The sequence below is a fragment of the Bufo gargarizans genome, chromosome 9 (assembly GCF_014858855.1).
Source record: "Bufo gargarizans isolate SCDJY-AF-19 chromosome 9, ASM1485885v1, whole genome shotgun sequence".
Lineage (NCBI taxonomy): Eukaryota > Metazoa > Chordata > Amphibia > Anura > Bufonidae > Bufo > Bufo gargarizans.
Genome location: NC_058088.1, coordinates 5,277,076 through 5,301,888, shown reverse-complemented (window position 1 = coordinate 5,301,888; position 24,813 = coordinate 5,277,076). Strand labels below are relative to the sequence as shown.

The 24,813-nt window shown below is 51.1% G+C and overlaps 1 protein-coding gene across 3 annotated transcripts in view; it reads right to left on the bottom strand.

Annotated features, from left to right (window-relative positions):
* The window catches only part of PAK4 (p21 (RAC1) activated kinase 4), a 61,616-nt gene that overhangs the window by 14,598 nt on the left and 22,205 nt on the right, over window positions 1-24,813 (bottom strand). For all 3 annotated transcript variants that reach the window (XM_044305713.1, XM_044305714.1, XM_044305712.1), the window contains exons 2-4: window positions 7,220-7,437; window positions 5,094-5,741; window positions 3,849-4,268 (exon numbers count right to left, since the gene is read on the bottom strand). In XM_044305713.1, the coding sequence (XP_044161648.1) occupies window positions 3,849-4,268; window positions 5,094-5,741; window positions 7,220-7,423 (1,272 nt within the window). In that variant the 5' untranslated portion in view covers window positions 7,424-7,437. The remainder of the gene's footprint in view (window positions 1-3,848; window positions 4,269-5,093; window positions 5,742-7,219; window positions 7,438-24,813) is intronic.

The window sequence follows — 24,813 nt, the reverse complement described above, 5'->3', positions numbered from 1 at the left end:
GGGGCCGGCGCTGCACTGTCCTGACCGCATACAGCATCAGGACGTAGTGCGTGCACTATGACCTGGCGCTGCACGCAGTCAGGTGACAGAGCAGCGCAAGCTGCGAAGACGGGGAGCGTAACTTCTGCTGGAGGTGGAGAGGAGCCGCGGCGCAGGATAGGTAAGAGGAGTTTTTTATTTTAATCTGATTTGAAGTCTGATGGGGATCTAACAAGGTGGGCTAATCTGAGGTCTGAAGAGGGTCTGACAAGGTGGGCTAATCTGAGGTCTGAAGAGGGTCTGACAAGGTGGGCTGATGTGATGTCCTGATAAGGGTGTCAAATGTGATGTCCTGATATGGGGGCCTGATCTGATGTCCTGATACTTATGGGGGTCTGATTTGAGGATTTGACATGAGGTCTGATTAAAAATATTATTTTCCTCCTCTTAAACCTGGGGTGCGTCTGATCATCGGGTGCGTCCTATAAAGTGAAAAATACTGTATACTCTTAGATTAATTCTTTGGATTATTCAATAATTCAATAAGTGGATGCCTTAAATAAGTAGAGCTTTTTTTTTTACCTTTACGTAGATTAGTGTTTTTTTTACACTTTAAGGAATTACTTATTTTATATGTTTATTATACTCTAATAATGTACTGACATACTCCTGCTTAGGGCTCTTTCACACTTGCGTTATTCTTTTCCGGCATAGAGTTCCATCGTCGGGGCTCTATGCCGGAAAATTAGGATTATCCCCATGCATTCTGAATGGAGAGAAATCCGTTCAGGATGCATCAGGATGTCTTCAGTTCAGGACCGGAGCGTTTTTTGGCCGGAGAAAATACCGCAGCATGCTGCGCTTTTTGCTCCGGCCAAAAATCCTGAACACTTGCCGCAAGGCCGGATCCGGAATTAATGCCCATTGAAAGGCATTAATCCGGATCCGGCCTTAAGCTAAACGTCGTTTCGGTGCATTACCAGATCCGACGTTTAGCTTTTTCTGAATGGTTACCATGGCTGCCGGGACGCTAAAGTCCTGGCAGCCATGGTAAAGTGTAGTGGGGAGCGGGGGAGCAGTATACTTACCGTCCGTTCGGCTCCCGGGGCGCTTCAGAGTGACGTCAGGGCGCCTCACACGCATGGATCACGTGATCGCATGGTTCACGTCATCCATGCGCATGGGGCGCTCTGACGTCATTCTGGAGCGCCCCGAGAGCCGCACGGACGGTAAGTATACCGCTCCCCGCTCCTACTATGGCAACCAGGACTTTAATAGACTCCTGGCTGCCATAGTAACACTGAACGCATTTTGAAGACGGATCCGTCTTCAAATGCTTTCAGTTCACTTGCGTTTTTCCGGATCCAGCGTGTAATTCCGGCAAATGGAGTACACGACGGATCCGGACAACGCAAGTGTGAAAGAGCCCTTAGCGTGCCCAAATATTACTGGAGAGCCATGGAGTCCTTTTCAGGTCACTAGGGTTGACTGCACAGGGTTCCCCCTGGGTAGGTCACTCGAAAACTTGATGCCCCAATCAAAGGAAGGGAAGTGATGGTTTTTCGTGACCGTATTGATCAAAGGGTCAGATAACTTCCAGGCGCTGAGCTGTCATTAGAAAGTTAAAGTCTACCTAAACTTTAAAGTATAGAGAAGATCATAAAAAGGTGTGAGACCACTTTTCGGCGCTGCCGGCATATAGATGAATCCTCAGGATTGATAATATTCTTTTATTGAATTCAAGTCAACGCGTTTCAAGGGCGGAGCGCCCCCTGTCAGGACAATTTACAGAAAATTGTCCTGACGAAAGGGGGAGCTGCGCACTTTAAACGCGTTGACTTGAATTCAATAAAATAATATTATCAATCCTGAGGATTCATCTATATGCCGGCAGCGCCGAAAAGTGGTCTCACACCTTTTTATGATCTTCTCTATACAAACTTTCCTGGAACTATCCAGACAGGAAGAGACCCGGGCAGCAGCACGGCACTCCCTGATGCTGGTGGGGATAGATACCAGCTAAGGCATATACAGTTGTTGTGACTCCTCACAACAGCATCCGGTACGCGAATTACGCACCATATCACTATATTATCTATAAGGCGGTACCACACATGAGGCGCTGTGTTTTTTTTTTTTCTTTTTCCTGTTTAAACTTTAAAAGTAAATTTTATTAAAACTTATAAGAAATGGTCTAAAAATAATTGTCATACACTATTTATTTTTTCATGCGAAATAGACACCTGAAGTTCAGGCGCCTTTGAATCCATACACCCTTATGGGAGTATGGACCGTCTCCCTGCTGTACAGGCAGGATCTCCATAGTACAGCGCTGCTCGCTAACGCTTGGCACACAAGTGCTATGTTAGGCTTTAGCAGAGCGGGCACAGCAGCAGGGTGAGGTCTTATGCCAGCTCCTGCCCTGCGCTTGCCCCGTTCTGTTAGTTAGCTGAGCAGAGCAAGTGCAGGGCAGGAGCTGAAACAAGACATCGCTCCTGCTGCTGTGCCCGCTCTGCTAAAGCCTAACACAGCACTTGTATGCCAAGCCTTAGCGAGCAGCGCTGGTACAGACAGGAGCAGAGCTATGTACTATGGAGATGCTGCCTGTACAGCAGGGAGAGAGTCTGTACTACCATACACAGCACTGCATGGATGTGCAAATTCTAAAATGTGAATAGGCACCTGAATGTTAAAAAGAAATAAAAGTAAAAAAAATTATAAAAAAATCAAAAATATTATTTTAGGCCTCTTTCACACTTGCGTTGTCCGGATCCGGCGTGTACTCCACTTGCCGGAATTACACGCCGGATCCGGAAAAACGCAAGTGTACTGAAAGCATTTGAAGACTGATCCGTCTTCAAAATGCGCTCAGTGTTACTATGGCAGCCAGGACGCTATTAAAGTCCTGGTTGCCATAGTAGTAGCGGGGAGCGGGGGAGCGGTATACTTACAGTCCGTGCGGCTCCCGGGGCGCTCCAGAGTGACGTCAGAGCGCCCCATGCGCATGGATGACGTGCCATGCGATCACGTCATCCATGCGCGTGGGGCGCCCTGACGTCACTCTGGAGCGCCCCGGGAGCCGCACGGACGGTAAGTATGCTGCTCCCCGCTCCCCACTACACTTTACCATGGCTGCCAGGACTGTCCTGAACTGAAGACATCCTGATGCATCCTGAACGGATTTCACTCCATTCAGAATGCATTAGGATAAAACTGATCAGGATTCTTCCGGCATAGAGCCCAGATGACGGAACTCTATGCCGGAAGAAAAGAACGCAAGCGTGAAAGAGCTCTAAGACCATTTCCCATAAGTTTTAATAAAGCGTAATAAAAAGTTTAGTTACGCTTTAAGCAACCGCTCCCAGGTGACAATGGACATGGCTTCAGCCCTTCTACAGAACTGTATAGTATAAAAAACAGAATGAGGTTTTTTTAACTGCTGCCATAAAAGGCATATTGATGGCCATTAACCAAAGAAAAGAACAGTTAGGATTCCAGTCCTACAGATATAGAACACTGCTGCAGTTCCGATTTCCAGCACTAGAGGTCACCGTTACCAGGGCTATAGACCAGTAGTAGTCTAGCTGGAGCCTATGGTCAAGGTGTGCCGCTCTACACAGTAGCATACATTGCAGCCTTCTGTTGGAGGGGAAAATTTCCCAACATATACCTCCAACGGAAGGCTCAAGCGATGAGTGAAAAGAAAAAATAATTTAAGGTTGGGATACATACGGCAAGCAACAAGAAGCAGTATAGTAATCCAATACCTTCTTGTTACTTCCGAAGTATTACATTAAAGGGGGTGCAATGTCGCTGCCATGATACTATCACGGGGACGAGATCCTACAGTACAGATAGTCCGGCCTTACCTCATTGAATAGAAGTTCTCTCCTCTGCTGCTTGCGGAGATCCATCTTTTTGACGGCGACCATTTTCCCAGAACTCTTGATGGTAGCAAGGCAAACAATCCCCGTAGAGCCCTCTCCAATCTTGATAAAGTTATCAAGGTAGGATCGGGGGTCCCCAGGATCCACCACCATCTGCAGAGCCGCCCTAAACTGCTCATGTGACACCCGCTGAGGCTCTCTCTGTGGGGAACGAGGCTGGGGAGGTTGCTGTGTCTGTGGCGGGCGGGAGAGCTGGGGGTCTGAGCCGTGCTGGGAGAGGCTGATGGCAGATGGCTTTTCTGGAGGTTTAGGTTTAGGATGGAGGGGTGGAGGTGGCCGAGAACTGCCTTTGCTTGAAGAAACTTTGGGGTCGAGAGGGTTGGCCGAACGAGAATCCGGAACCTGTGGAAACGAACAAGGATAAAATGATAACGTGTGAACAAACATACAAACCTGCTACTCAGTGCCAAGTAGGTGTGCACAAAGGCAAACGCATTAACGCAGCAAACAATCCGTGCGGACATGGTGATAACTGCATTCAGCTGTTTCTTAGGGCTCATGCACACGACCGTATTTATTTAGCGGTCTTCAAAAATACGGATTCGCAAAAAATACGGATGACGTCCATGTGCGTTCCGTATTTTGCGGAACAGAACAGCTGGCCCTTCATAGAACAGTCCTATCCTTGTCCGTAACGCAGACAATAATAGGACATTTTTTTTTGCAGAACATAAATACGGACATACGGAAACGGAATGCACACGGAGTAACTTCCGTATTTTTTATTTTTTTTGCGGACCCATCGAAGTGAATGGTTCCGCATACGGTCCGCAAAAAAACACGGAACGGACACGCGTATGTGTGGCCATCCTCCATTTCTAGGAGAGTGCCAAAAATAGGCAAGCGCTGCGCTCGGCTATTTTTGGAAGTTCAGTACAAATCTATGGGAAACACACCGCGCAAGCGCTGCCACCGCTCCGTTCACTTTTGTGGGTCTGATGGAAATAGCCAAACCAGCACTCGGATATTTTCGGCACTCCCATAGAAGTGAATGGTGGGCCTTGCAATTCAATTAACGAGTCAAAACCTCCAAGGTCCCTCGGGCAGCAAGTTACATATTTTGCCTGCTCTTACAGTAAAGAATCCCCCTCTATGCCGATTACATTGCACCATTTATGTCTATTTCGCTCCCCACCAGTTTAATTTAGGTTATAATACTCTGCTCACCTGTGGAGGTGCCCCCCTGCCAGGGTCGGTGTCAGCACGGGGGTAAGTATTGAATGGCCGCCCTGCCTGTTGCGTCGGCTTCGCTGCTCCTTCCGCGGCAGGGTTACCTGGTGTGCGGATATTGGGCCCAGACAGTGGTCTTTTGTCCCGAGGTGACTGCGGGCTGCCCGGCCCTCCAGTGTATGCTGATTTTGGTCTTCTGTCCTCCTTTTCTCTCCTTACCACCCTATCAGCAGGTTCGCTGTAGTCGCCATCCATCACCGGATGGTCTCTCCTTCCATCCACTCTCTCATGAGAGCGGGTGGATCTGTTCTCTGATGTCCTGGGGTAATCTGGAGGGGGCGGTCTGTGTTTGCCACTTGGCTCCTGTCCCCGTGGTTGTTGGGGGGCTGCCCTACGATCTTCCCTTGGTCCATCCCTTCCATGTTCTGTCCTGCTTCTCTCTGGAGCTCTAACTCCATCTTCGCGTAGTTTCCGGACACGCCCGTCGCTCACACCGTTTTCCACAGGGACGCGTACCTCCTTTGGGGGACATGGAGGACTCTCTCTACGCAGGGAGTTAGAGCGACAGACGGACATATTCTCGAACTCATCCAGGAGCCAAGTCAGTGAGCCGTCGCGTGACACCTTGTTGCCGCGTACAATTGTCTGCGGAGGAGAAAAATGCAGGATTTAAAGGGGCGATACATATATCTCTGAAGAACACTGGAGGCATATCTGTACAATTAGGTCATCCGGTCAAGTTATGTAGCTTTACAGAATGGTTAGAGGTCTCCCTGCAAAGCTAAGCTCCTCTACGGTGATGTGGCCACAAGCAGTTCACCACAGCAGAAGCTAGTCATTGGCTGCAGCAGAGAATGTGACCATGCCCATGCTTCGCCAGATGTCAACGCTGCGGCGACTGGTGCATACACACACCGGGGGAGCCGTTCTTCTGTTCAGAAAAGAAAACTGCAGGCACTTGCTAAAAAAATATCATTTCTGGAGAACCCCTTTAAGATCCAGGTGTGCTGAAAGTTTTTAACAGCTGACAAAAGAACACGACCACTCCTTTCTCTGGTGAGGACTCTTTAAGAGAGTCTTGGCAAACTCTCAGAGCGGTCTTGAGTCTTCTGATAGAAACAGCTGCAGAATGTTCCCAAATCATTTTGAAAGATGGTTCCGCTACGAGCTCTTTATTTTAAAGGAACACTCCATGGTCTACACTCTTGTTGGAAGTGATGCAAGATCACAGCCAGGTGGGATACTGGAACCTTGTGTCTTCACCCATTACTAATCACAGCCTTTTACTGTCATCTCTCCCCCTCCACAGCTTCCATGGACCCCAAGATGGATACACTGCCTCCACAGCTTCCATGGACCCCAAGATGGATACACTGCCTCCACAGCTTCCGTGGACCCCAAGATGGATACACTGCCTCCACAGCTTCCGTGGACCCCAAGATGGATACACTGCCTCCACAGCTTCCGTGGACCCCAAGATGGATACACTGCCTCCACAGCTTCCATGGACCCCAAGATGGATACACTGCCTCCACAGCTTCCATGGACCCCAAGATGGATACACTGCCTCCACAGCTTCCATGGACCCCAAGATGGATACACTGCCTCCACAGCTTCCGTGAGCCAAGCTAGAACTTTTCTTCAAGTTATCACCCAGTTACCAATCACAGCCCTTTACGGTCATCTCTCCTCGTCCACAGCCTCCATGGAACTTTTCTTCATGTTATCACCCATCTCCAATGACAGACTTTTACTCTCCCCTCTACAGCCTCCATGGGCTCAAGCTGGGATACAGAAACATTTCTTCATGATTTCACTCCATTACCAATCACACCTTTCACTGTCCTCTCTCCTCCTCTACAGCCTCCATGGGCCTACGCTAGGATACAGGAACTTTTCTTCATGCTATCACCTCATCCGAACACAGACTCTTACCTTCATCTCTGCCCCTCCACAGCCTGTCAGCCCAAAGCGCTCACATGAACATTTCTCCATGATATCACCCAATTATCATTCTGGACTTATATTTGCCTTTGTCAAAAAAGTCCAAGCAGTAAAAGGGCTAAGACACGTGAAAGATACCCCATTGTACCCTTATTTGTCACCCAAACTGGTTTACCTACCTTCTGTGGCCCATGTCTGATGGTGGTAATACATCCCGGGTCCACCAGTGGCTTGGGCCTCTTGGCCGACTCTTCTATGAGGCTCTGCCATTGTCGCGGGAGTCCTGTGAACTTCTGCTCCTGCTCGTCGAAGCCGGTGTGCACCCGATGTTCAAAGTTAGATGGGGCCGAGATCTCAATGCGTTTCTTTTTCTTGCTGAACATGGCAGCTAGCTGACCTGGGGGAGAAGTATATGCAGGTTAGTAAAGAGGGAATACACTTGTGGGAAGCAGCTTCAAACTGGCACAGTTGGCACACAGATACACAGGCTTCCCCGACTAAAAGGGAATTCCTTATTGAGACTGTTGCACTGAAGAAGTGCAGAGATGGCCCTATAATAACAGAGCAGAGCTCATCCTGTAGAGTGACCGGCACGCATTTCCACGTAATGAGGCACAACCATGATGCAGTGAACAAGAGGGTAACTAATAATGGATGTCATCTCCGGCACATATACAGGAAGCGGGCCGTACCAGTGATCACAGGACACTTGCTCACCCAATCACCTTTGAAAGCAAGAAACGCGTAAGAGTAAAAGCCGAGTACGAAAAACAATCTACGTATAATGCCTAGCAGAACCTAAACTGTGGTTATTACTTTTCTAAAAAGGATCAAAATAGCATAAATCAACATAAAGTGACATGCATGTCCCTGACCCCCGTTGCTTCCATACAAATCCTTTCTTGGTCCCTGTAGGTCCCTATAGCCTGATCCGTCTCGATACATAGGAAATGACTGCTCAACCAATCACCGGCCGCGGCGGGGCCCCACCTCAGTCATGGATCTCCTGTGAGTCGGGAGCGACCAGGTAGTAATGGCCAGTGCGGACTCAGGCAGCATCAATACGGGGGTGGTAAGGGACAGGTCAGGTTTTCTTTTTGACCCTTTACAAAAATACTGTGTGGACAACCCCTTTAAAAAGGGACTGTCCAGGGTTATTATTTTATTTTTTAAATTTCCCACTCCCGGGAGGTTAGGTCCAGTGAAGAGAGCCCGGGCCTGCTCTGCCATTAGAGGACACTTACATGTCTTCCTGCGAATTGTCACCAAGGATTACCCCCTTTGCAACGCATGGGATCAAATCTGCATGTCAAACACGTGTTCTGCAGCTGACACTGCAACAGTATTTTTAGGGTCATGTGTGGACCTACTCTTAAAGGGGATGTGCAGGAATGGGAGGGGCGGTTGGCAACCCTCACACTTGGCCAGACCTGTAAATGGACGCTTACTTACCTGCTTCCCGGTGCTGGACCCCAACCCTTCTTCTCTCACTCTCTGATGCTCCGCTGGGCTCCCTCGCTGAAAACATCCGGTTTGACGACGTCTGAAGCCAATCACTGGCCACGGTGGTGACCGGAATCCCTTGTGTCATGTGACTATTTCTCATGCAGGCGGCGTCAAACTGGATGTTTACAGCGAGGGAGCGCGGCGGAGCATCACAGACGAAGTAGGGGCGAGTCGGCTCCAGGAAGTAGGTAAGTAAGGTTCCCATTACAGGTCCGGCCAAGTGGGGAAGGTTTGGCCAAAAAAAAAAATACCATCTGCACTGACAGAACAGTGACAAGAGGACTGGGTTACGTGACGAATGTCTCTCGGCGGGAGTCGATCGCTACAGTGACCAGGTCCGTCCACGACACAATAGACGGAGCTGTATATTTCCGGCATCAGACCTACAGTGATGCAGCTGATCGGTGGAGGTATCGGATGTCGGACCCCCAATGATCAGATATGATGTGACGGCCTATCCGGAGGATAAAATCCTGGAATAGCCCTTTAAGCGGTGCTGCGTTTTGTATTTATGGGAGAGGCTTAACTGTGACGAGTAGGTGAAGCGCTTCCCCTGACCTAGCTGGCTGTGTTGTGCCGGAAGCCAGGAGCGAGGGTAAGCCTAGTAGTGGGCGTACCCCAAGGGGAGTGTTTGAGAACAGGGGGGGGTGGGTGTGAACAGAAGCGCCCTGAGGAGCTGGAGGCTGGGGTTTAAAAAGGTAAGATGCCCCTCCCACAAATTCAGGCTGACTTTTCAGCCTTCCACTTATGGGAGAGGCTTAACTGTGACGAGTGGGTGAAGCGCTTCCCCTGACCTAGCTGGCTGTGTTGTGCCGGAAGCCAGGAGCGAGGGTAAGCCTAGTAGTGGGCAAAAATAACGAGGAGAGCAGAGTAGTGACGAAAGTCTTTAATGCCACTCAGAGAGCAAGGTTACAGAATGCCTGGGAAATCTCTACATGCGGGTTCGGGATGTATCTCGTGAAGCAAGAAGAGCGCCACCTACCCATGCATTTAATCACGTGCGCCGGGACCCCGTTTTTTGATGCTGAGGACGCGGCCCCGATGCGGAGCGAGTGTCCTGTGAAGGCCAGAGGGTCATAACCGAGACCTGAGGCCAGTGTTCTAATGTGGGACACAAACTGGATTGACGTCAGGGGCCCCCCACGCCAAGGAAGCAGCGGGGCCTCTGGGGAGGCATCCTGCAACAGGGCTAGCAGTTGACGGAGGACCATGACTGGGCACCAATCGTTGGAGGTTTTAAAGAACCTGACCTCCGAGGGTGGACCATGCTGATTGGCCTTCGTGGAAGGGAGCCAGAGGACAAAATGGTCATGGGCCCAGGACAACTGTCGCACCTGCAACCCCTGACGTTTAGGGGAGGTGCTGGTGAACTCACCTGGCCTGAGGAACCCGTAAAACCCGAGATACATGGCTGCCTTGATGATCAAACTAGGAGAGTGGCCAAAAGGAAGTCCATCCAGCGCGGACGAGAGTCGCCTGAACATCTCGCCGGAGACAGGCTGCCTACGGGCGGGAGGGACGACCTCGCACTTCTGGATCCCCCTAAGGGCAGCTTTTACTGCTTGCACTGAAAAGATGGAACCTCCATTTGGGTTATGAAGCATAGCGTAGTGCTGTATCCCCGCTAGGTATAGCTTGATGGTGTTGAATGACAGCCTGAGGTTGCGGTGACAGTGGGCTATGAACGCCAGGGTGTAGGAGACATCGTCCAAGCCACCTTGCGGGTGGGACCTGGCGAAATCTTCGTAAACCCTGAGGCCGGCTCGGTAGTTCCTGACGGTATTGGAGGAGAGGGAGTGCTGGACCAGGTTCCTGGCGTGGGTAAGGAGGGACTCTAGTCCATCACTAGAGACTGGAAGACCGGAAGGGGGAACCCCGAGGGGTCCGCTCCTGGCAGCACCTGAAAAAAGAGGGGGAAATTAAATCGGGACAGGGCATCTGCCGCCACGTTCTCGACCCCCGGGATATGACTGCAGAACACATGGAAATTATGAGTGAGGGAGAGCCAAACTAGTCTGCGCAGGAGGGACATGATCCTGGGGGATTTAGCCCGACCTTTTGTGATGATGTCCACCAACGCTTGGTTATCGGTGATGAACATCACCGGTGTGTTCGCCCAGCGGTGACCCCATACCTGGGCTGCCGCCACGATGGGGTAGAGCTCCAGGAGGGAAGATGAATTCAGATTTTCGGCGACTGACCAGATTTCTACGGGCCACTGGCCAGCCATCCAATGGGACCCAAAAATAGCGGCATACCCCCGGGACGCAGCGGCGTCCGAGAAAACGGTGGGGTATGACGGCGCCCATGATGGTACAAAGAGGGAGATCCCGTTCCAGGAGGATAGGAACAGGGACCACATGGCCAAGTCCGCCCTGGCATGGCTGTCCAAGTGGACGATGCTGCTCTGGTCAGGAGCCGAAGGCAGCAGCTGTAGCAACCTGGAGGTGAAAGCCCTGCCCTGGGGCATAATTCTGGAGGCGAAGTTGAAACGCCCCAGCAGGGACTGGAGCTCCACCCTAGACAGATAGCCTACGGACATGGCAGTGGGAAATTGCCGCACGGCAACTCGCCAGTTTTTCCCCCGGGAGGCTGGCCTCCATCCGGATGGAATCCAGGGTGATGCCGAGGAACTTTGCATGGGCTATCGGGACCTGCAGGCAGGAAAAAATCTGGAGAAGAGTAGCCAGGTTGCCCGACCCGCCTTGTGGACCCTCGATGATCAGGAAGTCATCGAGGTAGTGAATGACCGTAGGTAAACCGCCATGGTGAACGAGGATCCAGTGCAGGGCCTTGGCAAATTGGTCGAACAACCAAGGGCTACTCTTTGACCCAAACGTGAGCCTGTTTGCAAAATAATAACGATTGGCCCATTGAAGCCCGTAGTAACCCCATAAGTACGGTTTGACGGGGAGGAGCTTGAAAACGTCCGAGATGTCCGCTTTTGCCAACCAGGAGCCCCTGCCGGAGTTTACTATCTCTTTGATCGCTTCGTCTATAGAGGAATATTTGATGGAGAACTCCTCGGATGGGATGAGCGAGTTCAGACTGGGGACGGCAGAGGCATGAGGCGCGGACAGGTCATATATTAACCTTTTTTTATTTGTATTTTTTTTGGACACCAGACCAATGGGGTTGATGCGCCAGGAAGGAAACGGTATCGACTCAAGTGGACCAATTAGGAACCCTTTGTCGACTTCCGCTTGGAGCAACTCCTCAACCGCTGCCGGGTCTTCAGAAGCCGACCTCAGGTTGCCGCCCTCCCAAGACGTCTGCGGCAGGGCGATGAGGCCCGTGTGAAATCCCTCTGTGAAACCGGACAGCAAGAATTGCACAAACCCCCTATCGGGGTGGTCCTACAGAAGGATTCCAAGGAGGTCGAGGTCAATGTCGGCTAGTCATAGCTGCTTTGCCGACCTCTTGGGACAGGCGGAACGCGGGTGAGCCCTGAAACACTGGGAGCAGACATGGAGGGCCCTGCAACTGTTGAAACCGCAACCGTTCATGTTGTAATTATTGCAGACCTGGGACTTGCCCAGGTACACGATGGGTCTGCCCAGTTTGTCCACTCCGGGGGTGCCCAGTTGGAGACCTGAGGGACCAGGCAGGGACCTATCCTGGACAGGGTTGACCGCGTTCGGACACCAGTCCATGGAATGGAAGATGGACTGGCACCCTGAGCAGGACGGGGCCCTGAGACCCGCGAAGTGGCGACAGAACAACTCCATGTCTATATTCGCCCAATTGGTGACGAACTGGAATTGAGCCAGGGCAGCCGCAGCCTTCGCAGAGAAGGAGCGGTGATAGTCATAAAATTACGCTCCACCGTACTTATGCCCCAGATCGGTGACCAGATAGAGGTAGGAATCCAGTTCCTCCCTTCTTGTGGGTTGGGCCGAGCACACAACATCCCTGAACAGGCTGAACGCCAAAACAAATTCCGCGATGGTGAGTTTTCGGTTCAGCCTTGCGTCCTTGGCCCTCAGGACAAGGGAGACGTCACCACAGTTGATGACCCTGTTCTCAGGGAGGTCCTGTGAGGCGATAAGGATGGACGCCAAGTTCACTGTCTTTTCCCGCCAGTATATCCTTCTTAATGCCGTCCGGGATGAAATGAGCCGGGGCCACCCTGGGAGTGAAAATGGCCGTACCTACGGAGGCCATCTGAGGAACCACGGACTCGGCCGGAGGGTGGGAAGCCTGGGGGGGGAGGGGGAGGGGCCCGGGACTCCAGTACCGAAACCCTGGACTGGGCATCAGTCACCATACCGACCAAGGAGTCAATGGTGGCTTGCAGATGCCTCAAAGACTGTTGGGTGTCCGTGGTGCCCGGCTGGACGCCCGACGGACCTGGGGTGGTCATTAACCGCTTGTATAACTCTGATTTGCGGGCAGAGGCCGGGTGCGGAATGCCCCGTCTATTGAGTTCCGCGATCAGCCTGGGAACCGTCCAGCTTCTCAGGGACGTGTTGCCCGGCTGGCCTGAGACGGACGTTCCAGGGAGAGACATGGTGTCCTCTATGTCAGAAGCATGTGACATGCTTGAACCTGTAAAGAAAGAAATGGTCCCGAATAACTATATGTGATCAGAACGTAGAACGACTGGTGCCTACGAGAAGGCTTGAGTCGGTCTGGGCAACGTACCTGGCTTAGAGGCTACTACCTGAACCGCTGTGTTGGGTCACCTGACCTTGATCCAAAAATGTCGCACGGTGAACGATCAGGACACGTTCCTGAGAGGCAATTCGTAAAGTTAGGAAGGAAAAGAGAACATAACTGAGGAGGGTGCCGGTACTGGGTGACCAGGAGATAGAGGTAGGTATGAGCCTGGGCGATCCAGGAGACAGCAGTAGGTATGAGCCTGGGAGCCAGGAGGTAGAGGTAGGTGTGAGCCTGGACGTACCAGGAGACAGAAGAAGGTGCGTGCCTGGGCGATCCAGGAGGCAGAGGTAGGTATGAGCCTGGGGAGCCAGGAGGTAGAGGTAGGTGGGTGCCTGGGCGATCCAGGAGGCAGAGGTAGGTGCGTGCCTGGGCGATCCAGGAGGCAGAGGTAGGTGTGTGCCTGGGCGATCCAGGAGGCAGAGGTAGGTATGAGCCTGGGGAGCCAGGAGGTAGAGGTAGGTGTGAGCCTGGACGAACCAGGAGACAGAAGAAGGTGCGTGCCTGGGCGATCCAGGAGGCAGAGGTAGGTGCGTGCCTGGGCGATCCAGGAGGCAGAGGTAAGTGCATGCCTGGGCGATCCAGGAGGCAGAGGTAGGTATGAGCCTGGCGAGCCAGAAGTAGGTAGTAGATGAGACAGCAGTATATAACGTGAAGCATAGACATATAACATATGGCACTGTCGCCCCCATAGAGTAGATGACTGCAGTGAGCGTATGGTGACCGCTGAATGGGTATGGCGAGTAATGATGGCCTGGCCTACTTGTGGTGAGACCCCCGGGTTTTTTTTTTTGGTTTTTTTTTGAACCCGTGCTGACCTAGGTCCCTTCCAGCCCAGCGGAACCGAGGATGACTGCCTCGCTCCCACTGCCGCATGGCGGGAGTGCGTATGAAATGGCTGGAGATTGGAACCTACCGATTAAATTGTATATATATTTAAATTTATTTATATAAAAAAAAATAGAAATAAAATAAAAAAAAAAAAAAATCGTTTTTTTTCTTCTATATATTTTTTATTTATTTTTTGAGGGCATGACCTGACGTGGCCCGGGGGCTAGATACCCCTGCTTTGGCCGTAGACCTAATGGGAACACTAAATACAATAAAATATATTCACCAGGATCCAGATTTCAGCAGTATAGACACAAGCTTCTGTGACATCATTCTACACTGTGAATATATATACTATAAACAAACATCTGCTGATAGCCTGTCTATCATGAAGAAGGACCCACAGGAAAAATGACCCAACAATTAGAGCTTAATTCCCTTAACAAAAGTGTCATGGTGCATAGTGATTTTAACTTTGACAGGGTTTCTGATGTACATTTATGGGCCCAGGCCTGACGGAAGCACTCCGGTGTGCGCTCCAAGCTGGAACGCACGCCGCACATGCGACCAGGCCCAGGCCTGGCCCAGGGACTCCGGCGTGCGCTCCAAGCCGGAACGCACGCCGACCACGTGACCCGGCCCATGCCTTGCGGCGGATTTCCGGCGTGCGCTCCACGCTGGAACGCACGCCAGCCTGCAGTGGAGCCTGAGGTGAGGACGGGGGGGCCGTGTGGAGAGGGGGACCCGCGGGCCAGACCCTGCCCCCCCTGCTGTCTCGGGGGGAAGTTGGAGGGGAACACAGGGAGGGAACCAAGGAAGGAGACAAGAAGCAATTTGGTGCGGAAATGTGTATCGGCATGCGTTCCACGCTGGAACGCATGCCAACTCTGGGAGCCGGGAGTATGTGACCGCGGCTGATGGAGCCCTTGTGGCGCATTGTTTGCGCAGAATTACCTCTCCTGAAGACGTGACGGCAGTGTATGACAACGAAACGAAACAAACCGAACCAGATGAAAGCTACTCACGACGTGCACTGATGCAGTACCAGAGCAAGCGACTCCTTATCCAGAATGTGAACAGAAGCGCCCTGAGGACCTGGGGGCTGGAGCTTAAAAAGGTAAGATGCCCCTCCCACAAATTCAGGCTGACTTTTCAGCCTTCCACAAGTGGAAAGCTCATCGCTTCTACCCATCCGTCTCGAATAAATATTCTTCAGAAGTATCGCATGAAAACACAATTTCTGAGATAGAATGAAATATGGGAAGTTTGCGGAGCTCATTTATGCAGGAAATCTAAAATAATTTTCAAGCAAAAAATGAGCAGTTCTGGCAGCAAAAAGAATGGATGCAGAGAGCGGAGACAAGTGCGGGGATCTGCATGCGCTCGCAGGCACCATGTCATTTATTTCCTTTAGTCTTCACTTATTGGCTTTTTCGACACTTTCGCCTGTCGGCACTTCAGCTTGTGAGCTGCCAGAATCTCAACCCCCAGAGGCAAATATATTCCAGGGACAGAAAACGTCTGCCCAGTCCTCGTGAGCCGCACACTGCCGCCTGCTCCACATCGTCACTGTCTAAGAGAATATACACCCTGAATGGTGATGGCACAGCAATAGCGTGGCGGTACAGTGCCTGGGGGCGGCGGTGCAGGTGCTAACCCGAAACATAAGCACAGACAGTACTGCCTCCCCGTATGTGACATAGACAGACAGTACTGCCTCCCCGTATGTGACATAGACAGACAGTACTGCCTCCCCGTATGTGACATAGACAGACAGTACTGCCTCCCCGTATGTGACATAGACAGACAGTACTGCCTCCCCGTATGTGACATAGACAGACAGTACTGCCTCCCCGTATGTGACATGCACAGACAGTACTGCCTCCCCGTATGTGACATGCACAGACAGTACTGCCTCCCCGTATGTGACATGCACAGACAGTACTGCCTCCCCGTATGTGACATGCACAGACAGTACTGCCTCCCCGTATGTGACATGCACAGACAGTACTGCCTCCCCGTATGTGACATGCACAGACAGTACTGCCTCCCCGTATGTGACATGCACAGACAGTACTGCCTCCCCGTATGTGACATAGACAGACAGTACTGCCTCCCCGTATGTGACATGCACAGACAGTACTGCCTCCCCGTATGTGACATGCACAGACAGTACTGCCTCCCCGTATGTGACATGCACAGACAGTACTGCCTCCCCGTATGTGACATGCACAGACAGTACTGCCTCCCCGTATGTGACATAGACAGACAGTACTGCCTCCCCGTATGTGACATAGACAGACAGTACTGCCTCCCCGTATGTGACATAGCACAGACAGTACTGCCTCCCCGTATGTGACATGCACAGACAGTACTGCCTCCCCGTATGTGACATGCACAGACAGTACTGCCTCCCCGTATGTGACATAGACAGACAGTACTGCCTCCCCGTATGTGACATAGACAGACAGTACTGCCTCCCCGTATGTGACATAGACAGACAGTACTGCCTCCCCGTATGTGACATAGACAGACAGTACTGCCTCCCCGTATGTGACATAGACAGACAGTACTGCCTCCCCGTATGTGACATAGACAGACAGTACTGCCTCCCCGTATGTGACATAGACAGACAGTACTGCCTCCCCGTATGTGACATAGACAGACAGTACTGCCTCCCCGTATGTGACATAGACAGACAGTACTGCCTCCCCGTATGTGACATAGACAGACAGTACTGCCTCCCCGTATGTGACATAGACAGACAGTACTGCCTCCCCGTATGTGACATAGACAGACAGTACTGCCTCCCCGTATGTGACATAGACAGACAGTACTGCCTCCCCGTATGTGACATAGACAGACAGTACTGCCTCCCCGTATGTGACATAGACAGACAGTACTGCCTCCCCGTATGTGACATAGACAGACAGTACTGCCTCCCCGTATGTGACATAGACAGACAGTACTGCCTCCCCGTATGTGACATAGACAGACAGTACTGCCTCCCCGTATGTGACATAGACAGACAGTACTGCCTCCCCGTATGTGACATAGACAGACAGTACTGCCTCCCCGTATGTGACATAGACAGACAGTACTGCCTCCCGTATGTGACATAGACAGACAGTACTGCCTCCCCGTATGTGACATAGACAGACAGTACTGCCTCCCCGTATGTGACATAGACAGACAGTACTGCCTCCCCGTATGTGACATAGACAGACAGTACTGCCTCCCCGTATGTGACATAGACAGACAGTACTGCCTCCCCGTATGTGACATAGACAGACAGTACTGCCTCCCCGTATGTGACATAGACAGACAGTACTGCCTCCCCGTATGTGACATAGACAGACAGTACTGCCTCCCCGTATGTGACATAGACAGACAGTACTGCCTCCCCGTATGTGACATAGACAGACAGTACTGCCTCCCCGTATGTGACATAGACAGACAGTACTGCCTCCCCGTATGTGACATAGACAGACAGTACTGCCTCCCCGTATGTGACATAGACAGACAGTACTGCCTCCCCGTATGTGACATAGACAGACAGTACTGCCTCCCCGTATGTGACATAGACAGACAGTACTGCCTCCCCGTATGTGACATAGACAGACAGTACTGCCTCCCCGTATGTGACATAGACAGACAGTACTGCCTCCCCGTATGTGACATAGACAGACAGTACTGCCTCCCCGTATGTGACATAGACAGACAGTACTGCCTCCCCGTATGTGACATAGACAGACAGTACTGCCTCCCCGTATGTGACATAGACAGACAGTACTGCCTCCCCGTATGTGACATAGACAGACAGTACTGCCTCCCCGTATGTGACATAGACAGACAGTACTGCCTCCCCGTATGTGACATAGACAGACAGTACTGCCTCCCCGTATGTGACATAGACAGACAGTACTGCCTCCCCGTATGTGACATAGACAGACAGTACTGCCTCCCCGTATGTGACATAGACAGACAGTACTGCCTCCCCGTATGTGACATAGACAGACAGTACTGCCTCCCCGTATGTGACATAGACAGACAGTACTGCCTCCCCGTATGTGACATAGACAGACAGTACTGCCTCCCCGTATGTGACATAGACAGACAGTACTGCCTCCCCGTATGTGACATAGACAGACAGTACTGCCTCCCCGTATGTGACATAGACAGACAGTACTGCCTCCCCGTATGTGACATAGACAGACAGTACTGCCTCCCCGTATGTGACATAGACAGACAGTACTGCCTCCCCGTATGTGACATAGACAGACAGTACTGCCTCCCCGTATGTGACATAGACCCAGACAGTACTGCCTCCCCGTATGTGACATAGACAGACAGTACTGCCTCCCCGTATGTGACATAGACAGACAGTACTGCCTCCCCGTATGTGACATAGACAGTACTGCCTCCCCGTATGTGACATAGACAGCACTGCCTCCCCGTATGTGACATAGACAGTACTGCCTCCCCGTATGTGACATAGACAGTACTGCCTCCCCGTATGTGACATAGACAGTACTGCCTCCCCGTATGTGACATAGACAGTACTGCCTCCCCGTATGTGACATAGACAGCACTGCCTCCCCGTATGTGACATAGACAGTACTGCCTCCCCGTATGTGACATAGGTACAGATATATAATTTACTGGAATGTGGCACTATGTGTTCAGACAGTACCACCTACCTGTAATTGAAATAGCGGTACAGATAGTACAACCCCTTGTAAATAATATACAGGTACAGATTGTGCCACCTCCTTTTAAATGATGTAGGGATACAGATAGTTCTGCCTGTCTGTAAAGGATACAGGTAGAAGCAGTTGTGTCTCCCTTTAAATAAAATAGATAAACGTCTGTAAATGATGCAGGTGCAGTTAAGTAATGCTTCCCTGTCTCTCCCTGTAAATAAGGTAGTCACAGATAGTACTGCTTCCCTGTCTCTCCCTGTAAATAAGGTAGTCACAGATATTACTGCTTCCCTGTCTCTCCCTGTAAATAAGGTAGTCACAGATAGTGCTACTTCCCTTTGCCTGTAAATAAGGTAGTCACAGATAGTACTGCCTCCCTGTAAATAAGGTAGTCACAGATAGTGCTACTTCCCTTTGCCTGTAAATAAGGTAGTCACAGATAGTACTGCTTCCCTGTCTCTCCCTGTAAATAAGGTAGTCACAGATAGTACTGCTTCTCTGTCTCTCCCTGTAAATAAGGTAGTCACAGATAGTGCTACTTCCCTTCCCTTTCCCCGTAAAAAAGCAAGTGGTCTGGAAAATGGCCAAAAATAGGACGTGTTCTAATTTTTTTTTGATGGGCCGCGGAACGCATCTTTTGCAGCATCATTGAGATGAATAGGTCCACAATCAATCTGCAAAAAACACCAAAACTACGGCCATGTGCATAAGCCCTAATGTAAATGAGCGTACACTCTGCTGATGGACAGGCAATGAAGCCATGTGGAACAAGCAATGCCTCTATAATCACTGCATGTCATATACCGCCATACAGCAGCAGCAATGTTTGTATACTTCCGAGTAATGCAGCGCACTGCTGCTCGCCCACTCGCTGTCTCAGGTGATACACTGGTTATTCCAGATTTCAAGTCTACAAATCAGTCATACACAAAGTCACACCCCAGACGCAGACCGACGAACGAAAGCTCGCCTAATTTACAGATCAGACGGCCACGGCATAGGGGAAAACAATGGGCCAGCAGGAGGGACGGGCACAAGAATGACGGGAACGATATCCCAGTAAAATCTGCCCCGGGGTCAGTCCTGGGACACACGCCTGCCACCAGATATGCACTGAGTAGCACACTATCACCACCAAGGGGAATAGGGATCCTGTAAGCAACGACAAAAATAAGGCCCCTTTCAGCAGCTGCTTGACACCACTACACCGGATTACAGAAGGGTTTGGCATCTTTATCTCATCAAATACTTTTCCGCTTTTCACCGATGGAGACTACATCCAAGAGCAGGTTCTCACCACCCAATAAAAGGGAAACCTAGCAAATGGGTCCCCCGGTACCGTGCGCGGTCCAATCTTCGAGCATTGCGCTCCTGCACTGGCGTGCTGTCAGTGTACTGACTTTTAGTGTTGCATCAAATGGGTTTTCTGGGAATTAAAGGAGGTCAGGTCATAAATATCTGACTGGTGGTCGTGTGACTCCGGCACGCCTGCAGATCAGATGCTTGAAGAAACCATGCTGATCGTCTGTGCATTTTCTCAGCCTGCAGCGTTACGTTCCTCGGTCACATGGCCTTTCAAGTGAATGGGAATGAGCTGCAATACCAAACACATCCACTATACAATGTGCGGCGCTGTGCTTGGTATAGCTTTAAAATGGTTCTCTGCTATTGCAGAGTCTTCCCTTTTGCTATACTGATGATATTAGGATAGTGGAGAACCTCTTTAAGGCCCCATTCACACCGACCGTATTTTTGATCCGCATCCAATCCGTAATTTTTTAGCGGATAGGATGTGGACCCATTCATTTCAATAGGTCAATGATAAAATGACATCCCACCCAAAAAAAAGTGTCCTATGCTTGTCTGTCTTGCAGACAAGGATAGGCATTGTTACGATGCAGCCGCAAAAAAAAAAAAAAAAAAAAAAGGGGATGCGACACGGACCGCGAAACAGTTTTGGTCGTGTGAATGCACCCTAAAGGGAGTCTGTCAGTGATGGTGACCGTTTAACCCTTTGCATCGCAGTTTGTGCGATTTCCACATATATCTTTGCTCCCTCTTCTTTTGACCCCCTAAAACCGGATTTTAGAATTATGCTAATGAGGAACAAGAGCCCAAGGGGCTGTACTTCGCCCGGCTGCAACCGCCTTATAGCCGGACCGGAACGTCTACACGGCGCTGCTTCGAATCACACGTGCTTACCGGGTTTTTCTCTCTCCTATCAACAGGACTGCGGACCGCAATATGGATACGGTCGTGTGCGTGAGCCCTAAGGCCTAGTAGTTAATCATCATGTGCTGTTTGACCGCTGATCAATGGCCAACAGATGAGGACAAGCAGAGTACATCCAGCATGCAGGGGACTGGCACGAGGTGGGTGAAGAGACATCGGAGGACCAGCAGGAGCAAGTCACTGAGGCCGAAGCAGATGCCACCATTGAGGCTCCCTGGTAAGAAGCGGTGAAGCCCCTGTCTCCTGCCGTCAAGGCTCTAACTGATGTATGGCGGAGACAAAATCCCCGTATACAGGTCATGCATGAAACGCATGTTAGGCCCTAGACCGCGGTCACACCTGATGGAAAAGTTCATCAGATGCTCCAACATGTTCTTATGTTGCAATGTAATGGGAATGTCGGGAAGCGTTACCCTCCAGCCATGTCAGCGCTATGTGTAGAGTCCGCCCCGGGAATGCGCAGTGATGTACAGGAGGATTTCACAGCAGGGACCACCTACCTAAAACATTACATAGAGGAAATCTACATTCCCCACACACCACAGGGAGAGGCGCTCGTAATACAAGAAGCGCGGCTGCATTCCTACGAGGAGACGTCTCAGCGTGTGGCCGGATTGTGAGGAAGGGCGTGAGCGCAGAGAGGCCGTGACCCTTCCATGAGCCATCGAGGGACCTACATAATGGTATAATTAGTGACTCTCCCCATATAATAGTCCAATAGGAGCTGTAATAATTAAAAGAAACCATTAGTCCCTCACCCTAGACATGCAGGTTCAGGCGCCGTGTGGGGGCTGGACACCCCCACCGATCAGCTGATTGAGGGTCTCGGACAAGCGCTGCAGCCTCTATGCACAGCGCCATACACTGTGTAGTGGCTGTGCTCGGTATTGCAGTTCAGTCCCATCCATTTCAATTGGATTGACTTGCTGAAACATGTGAACGATGGATGCTGACATCACAAAACCGGAACCTGGGAGACCCGGGGTCCTCCAGCAACCCCTTCTCCTCGTTCCATTCTCAGCGTAGGTGCAGGTCCCGCACCCATCAGACAATGGGGAATATCCTAGCGATATGCCACCATTGTCTATGATGGGCCAACCCATTTAAGTACTTTTAATTGTAATGGGCTGTCATTTGGGTTCGCCCCCATAGCATAGGTATGAGTCCTACCCTTAATTCACATAGAGCTTCCTTGAAGAGGCGGCCATACTTGTGTGCAGCCCTCTCCACTGAGATCTATGGGAGTTAGACCTCTTGCACACAAATGTGTGTGCCCCGTTGCCGTATTGCGGGCCGCATTTGCGGATCCGCAATACACGGGTTCCGTTCCGTGGGCATTCCGCATCACGGGTGCGGACCCATTCACTTGAATGGGTCCCCAAAGCCGGAGATGCGGAATGGTGCGGAACGGAAGCACGGAACGGCACCAGTGTATTGCAGATCCGCACTACGGAGTGCTCCGTGTGGTTTCGTCCCGTACTTCCGTTCCGCAAAAAAATAGAACATGTCTTATCTTTTTGTGGAACGGCCGGATTGCGGACCCATTAAAGTGAATGGGTCCGCGATCCGCAGCGGCTGCCCCAGGGATGGTGTTCGTGCATTGCGGCCCGCCCCAGTTTGTGTGCAAGAGGCCTTTCAGAAAGATCCTGGGGGGCTGCCATGAACGTTAACGTAACCCCCTTTAATACCGCCAAGCAGTATGGTGCAGATTATAAGCCATATGTTTAACCCTTTCCAAAACACAATCCTAAAGCGACGCCAAGTATAATGGAAGCACTTCTGGTCCTCTTTTACGTATCCCTCGCTGACATAAATAATAGGCCTTTACCTGCTGATACGGACATCAGACGGGTAAGGAATGGGGGGGGCTCTGGACAAATCGTAGAAACAACGAAAATAACCCCATAAGATCCGTCAGCAGCAGGAAGGCTGGATATATACATTCAATAGCTAACCCCATTCTTCCCGACCCCTACACTCTGCTCGGCCGAGTATGCAGGTGTTCTCAGTAGGCAGAGGGGAGTAACGGCCCATCTTCCTTTGGAACAAAGGGATCGGGCATGTTGAAATCCAGCAGCCCGATCTTTATTTTTTCTCCGCCCCATGCCTTGGGGACAGATTAGAGACACTCACACATGCTGAGGGTTATTTACAAACATTTTTACGCCAATTATTGGCATAGAAATAGTCGGGAACCCCCTTTTTGCAACTTTTTAAACACCCGCGCCTCAATATTTTGTCGCATGGGCATTTTTACACCGTCCCTCCCACATGACCAGGAATCATGTGTGTACAGCCACCGTATGCCCGCTTGTTGATGGTTTCCATATACCAATATACTATTTTCAGAACTACGCACGTTAGCTCTGCTCCAGAGAGAAGAAAGCTACCCTCATACCAGCCAAAGAGAGACCCCGCCATAAGAAAGAGACGCCTCTTTACAGACAGCCATTCCAGGATACTAGATGACTGGATGAGAGGACCCAGCTCGGGATACTGGGTCCCATCGCAGAGCTCCAGCAGACACTGGTTTGGATGGTATGAGGCAGTTTTCTTCCTTCTGCATACATGTACCCACCTGTAGGTAGGTCTCCATATCCTATGGATCCCATCAAAGAAAGTCAGTAACATATTGTTTGCACATGTGCGATCAGTGGGCGAGCTCTGGGTTGGGGCTTCCATGTTGGCGAATAAACATACGGCTTTGGTCTGCGCAGGGTTAAATGGTCAGGGAGAAGAAAGAAAGAAGAAGAAAGCGAGAACTCCCACGCCGGTGACTGAACTACTCCCCTCCTAATTAGTAACTCATTAACGAGGAGAGCAGTCATGAAGAACTCGGCAGCGCACGCTTACAGTCACTGCGCAGGAAGCCTCCACCCTGAGGTCTGTTCACACGCCGAGGGTTTATAGCAGAAAGATCCGAAATCGCCTCCGCCTATGTGGCGTCTCTGCAGCAGGTCATGGATTTCTGCAAACACCCATCAGATGAACGAGACGGGCGCAGAAACGTCGGCAATAGATCTGCAGTGTGTGAACTCCGCTTTAAAGATGGATGGTCCACAGTCCGCCTGACAAAGCAATGGTGAAGAATCTCTGCCGCAGCCATACTGACCGACTTCTAGGTGCATTTGCACGAACATGTGATGGCCATGCCCGTTTTGTCCCAAAACATGGGCAGCAGCTGTGTGCCCCCTACAGGGTGGTGCAAACCCGCTGATCACTTGACCAAGGGTTTCCGTGTCCTTGTCTTAAAACATAGGATATGTCTCATCTTTCGCTGCATCTTGTGGATTGCAGACCCAATGGGCCGGTACCGTGACGCGGGGTGCACACATCTAGTGCCTGTAGTCTGAAGTTCGCAAAACGACCACGACCGTCACATCAGATAAGGGCAATTTCACACTTGCGGCAGAGGATTCCGTCACCGGAACTGCCTGCTGGATCCGGCAATCTGGACGCAAACGGATGGCATTTGTCAGACGGATCCGGATACGTCTGACAAATTCATTGAAATACCGGATCCGTCTCTCCGGTGTCATCAGGAAAAACGAATCCGGTAGCACACGGCGAGAGGCTTCCGGAATAAATGTCGGACATGTCGTAGTTTTATTCCAGCAGCCTCTCACCGTGTCTCTGCCAGAACACCGCCCCACCCCTATTATAGTCAATGGGGACGGAGCGGCAGGACAGATCCAACAGGCTGTTCACCCGACGGAACAGCCTGCCGGAGGTCCGTGCCGCTAGTGTGAAAGTACCCTTAAAGGTCTGCGCATGCATTTCAATGGAAATTAATGCCGGATCCGGTATTCCAGCAAGTGTTCGGGATTTTCGGCCAGGAGAGG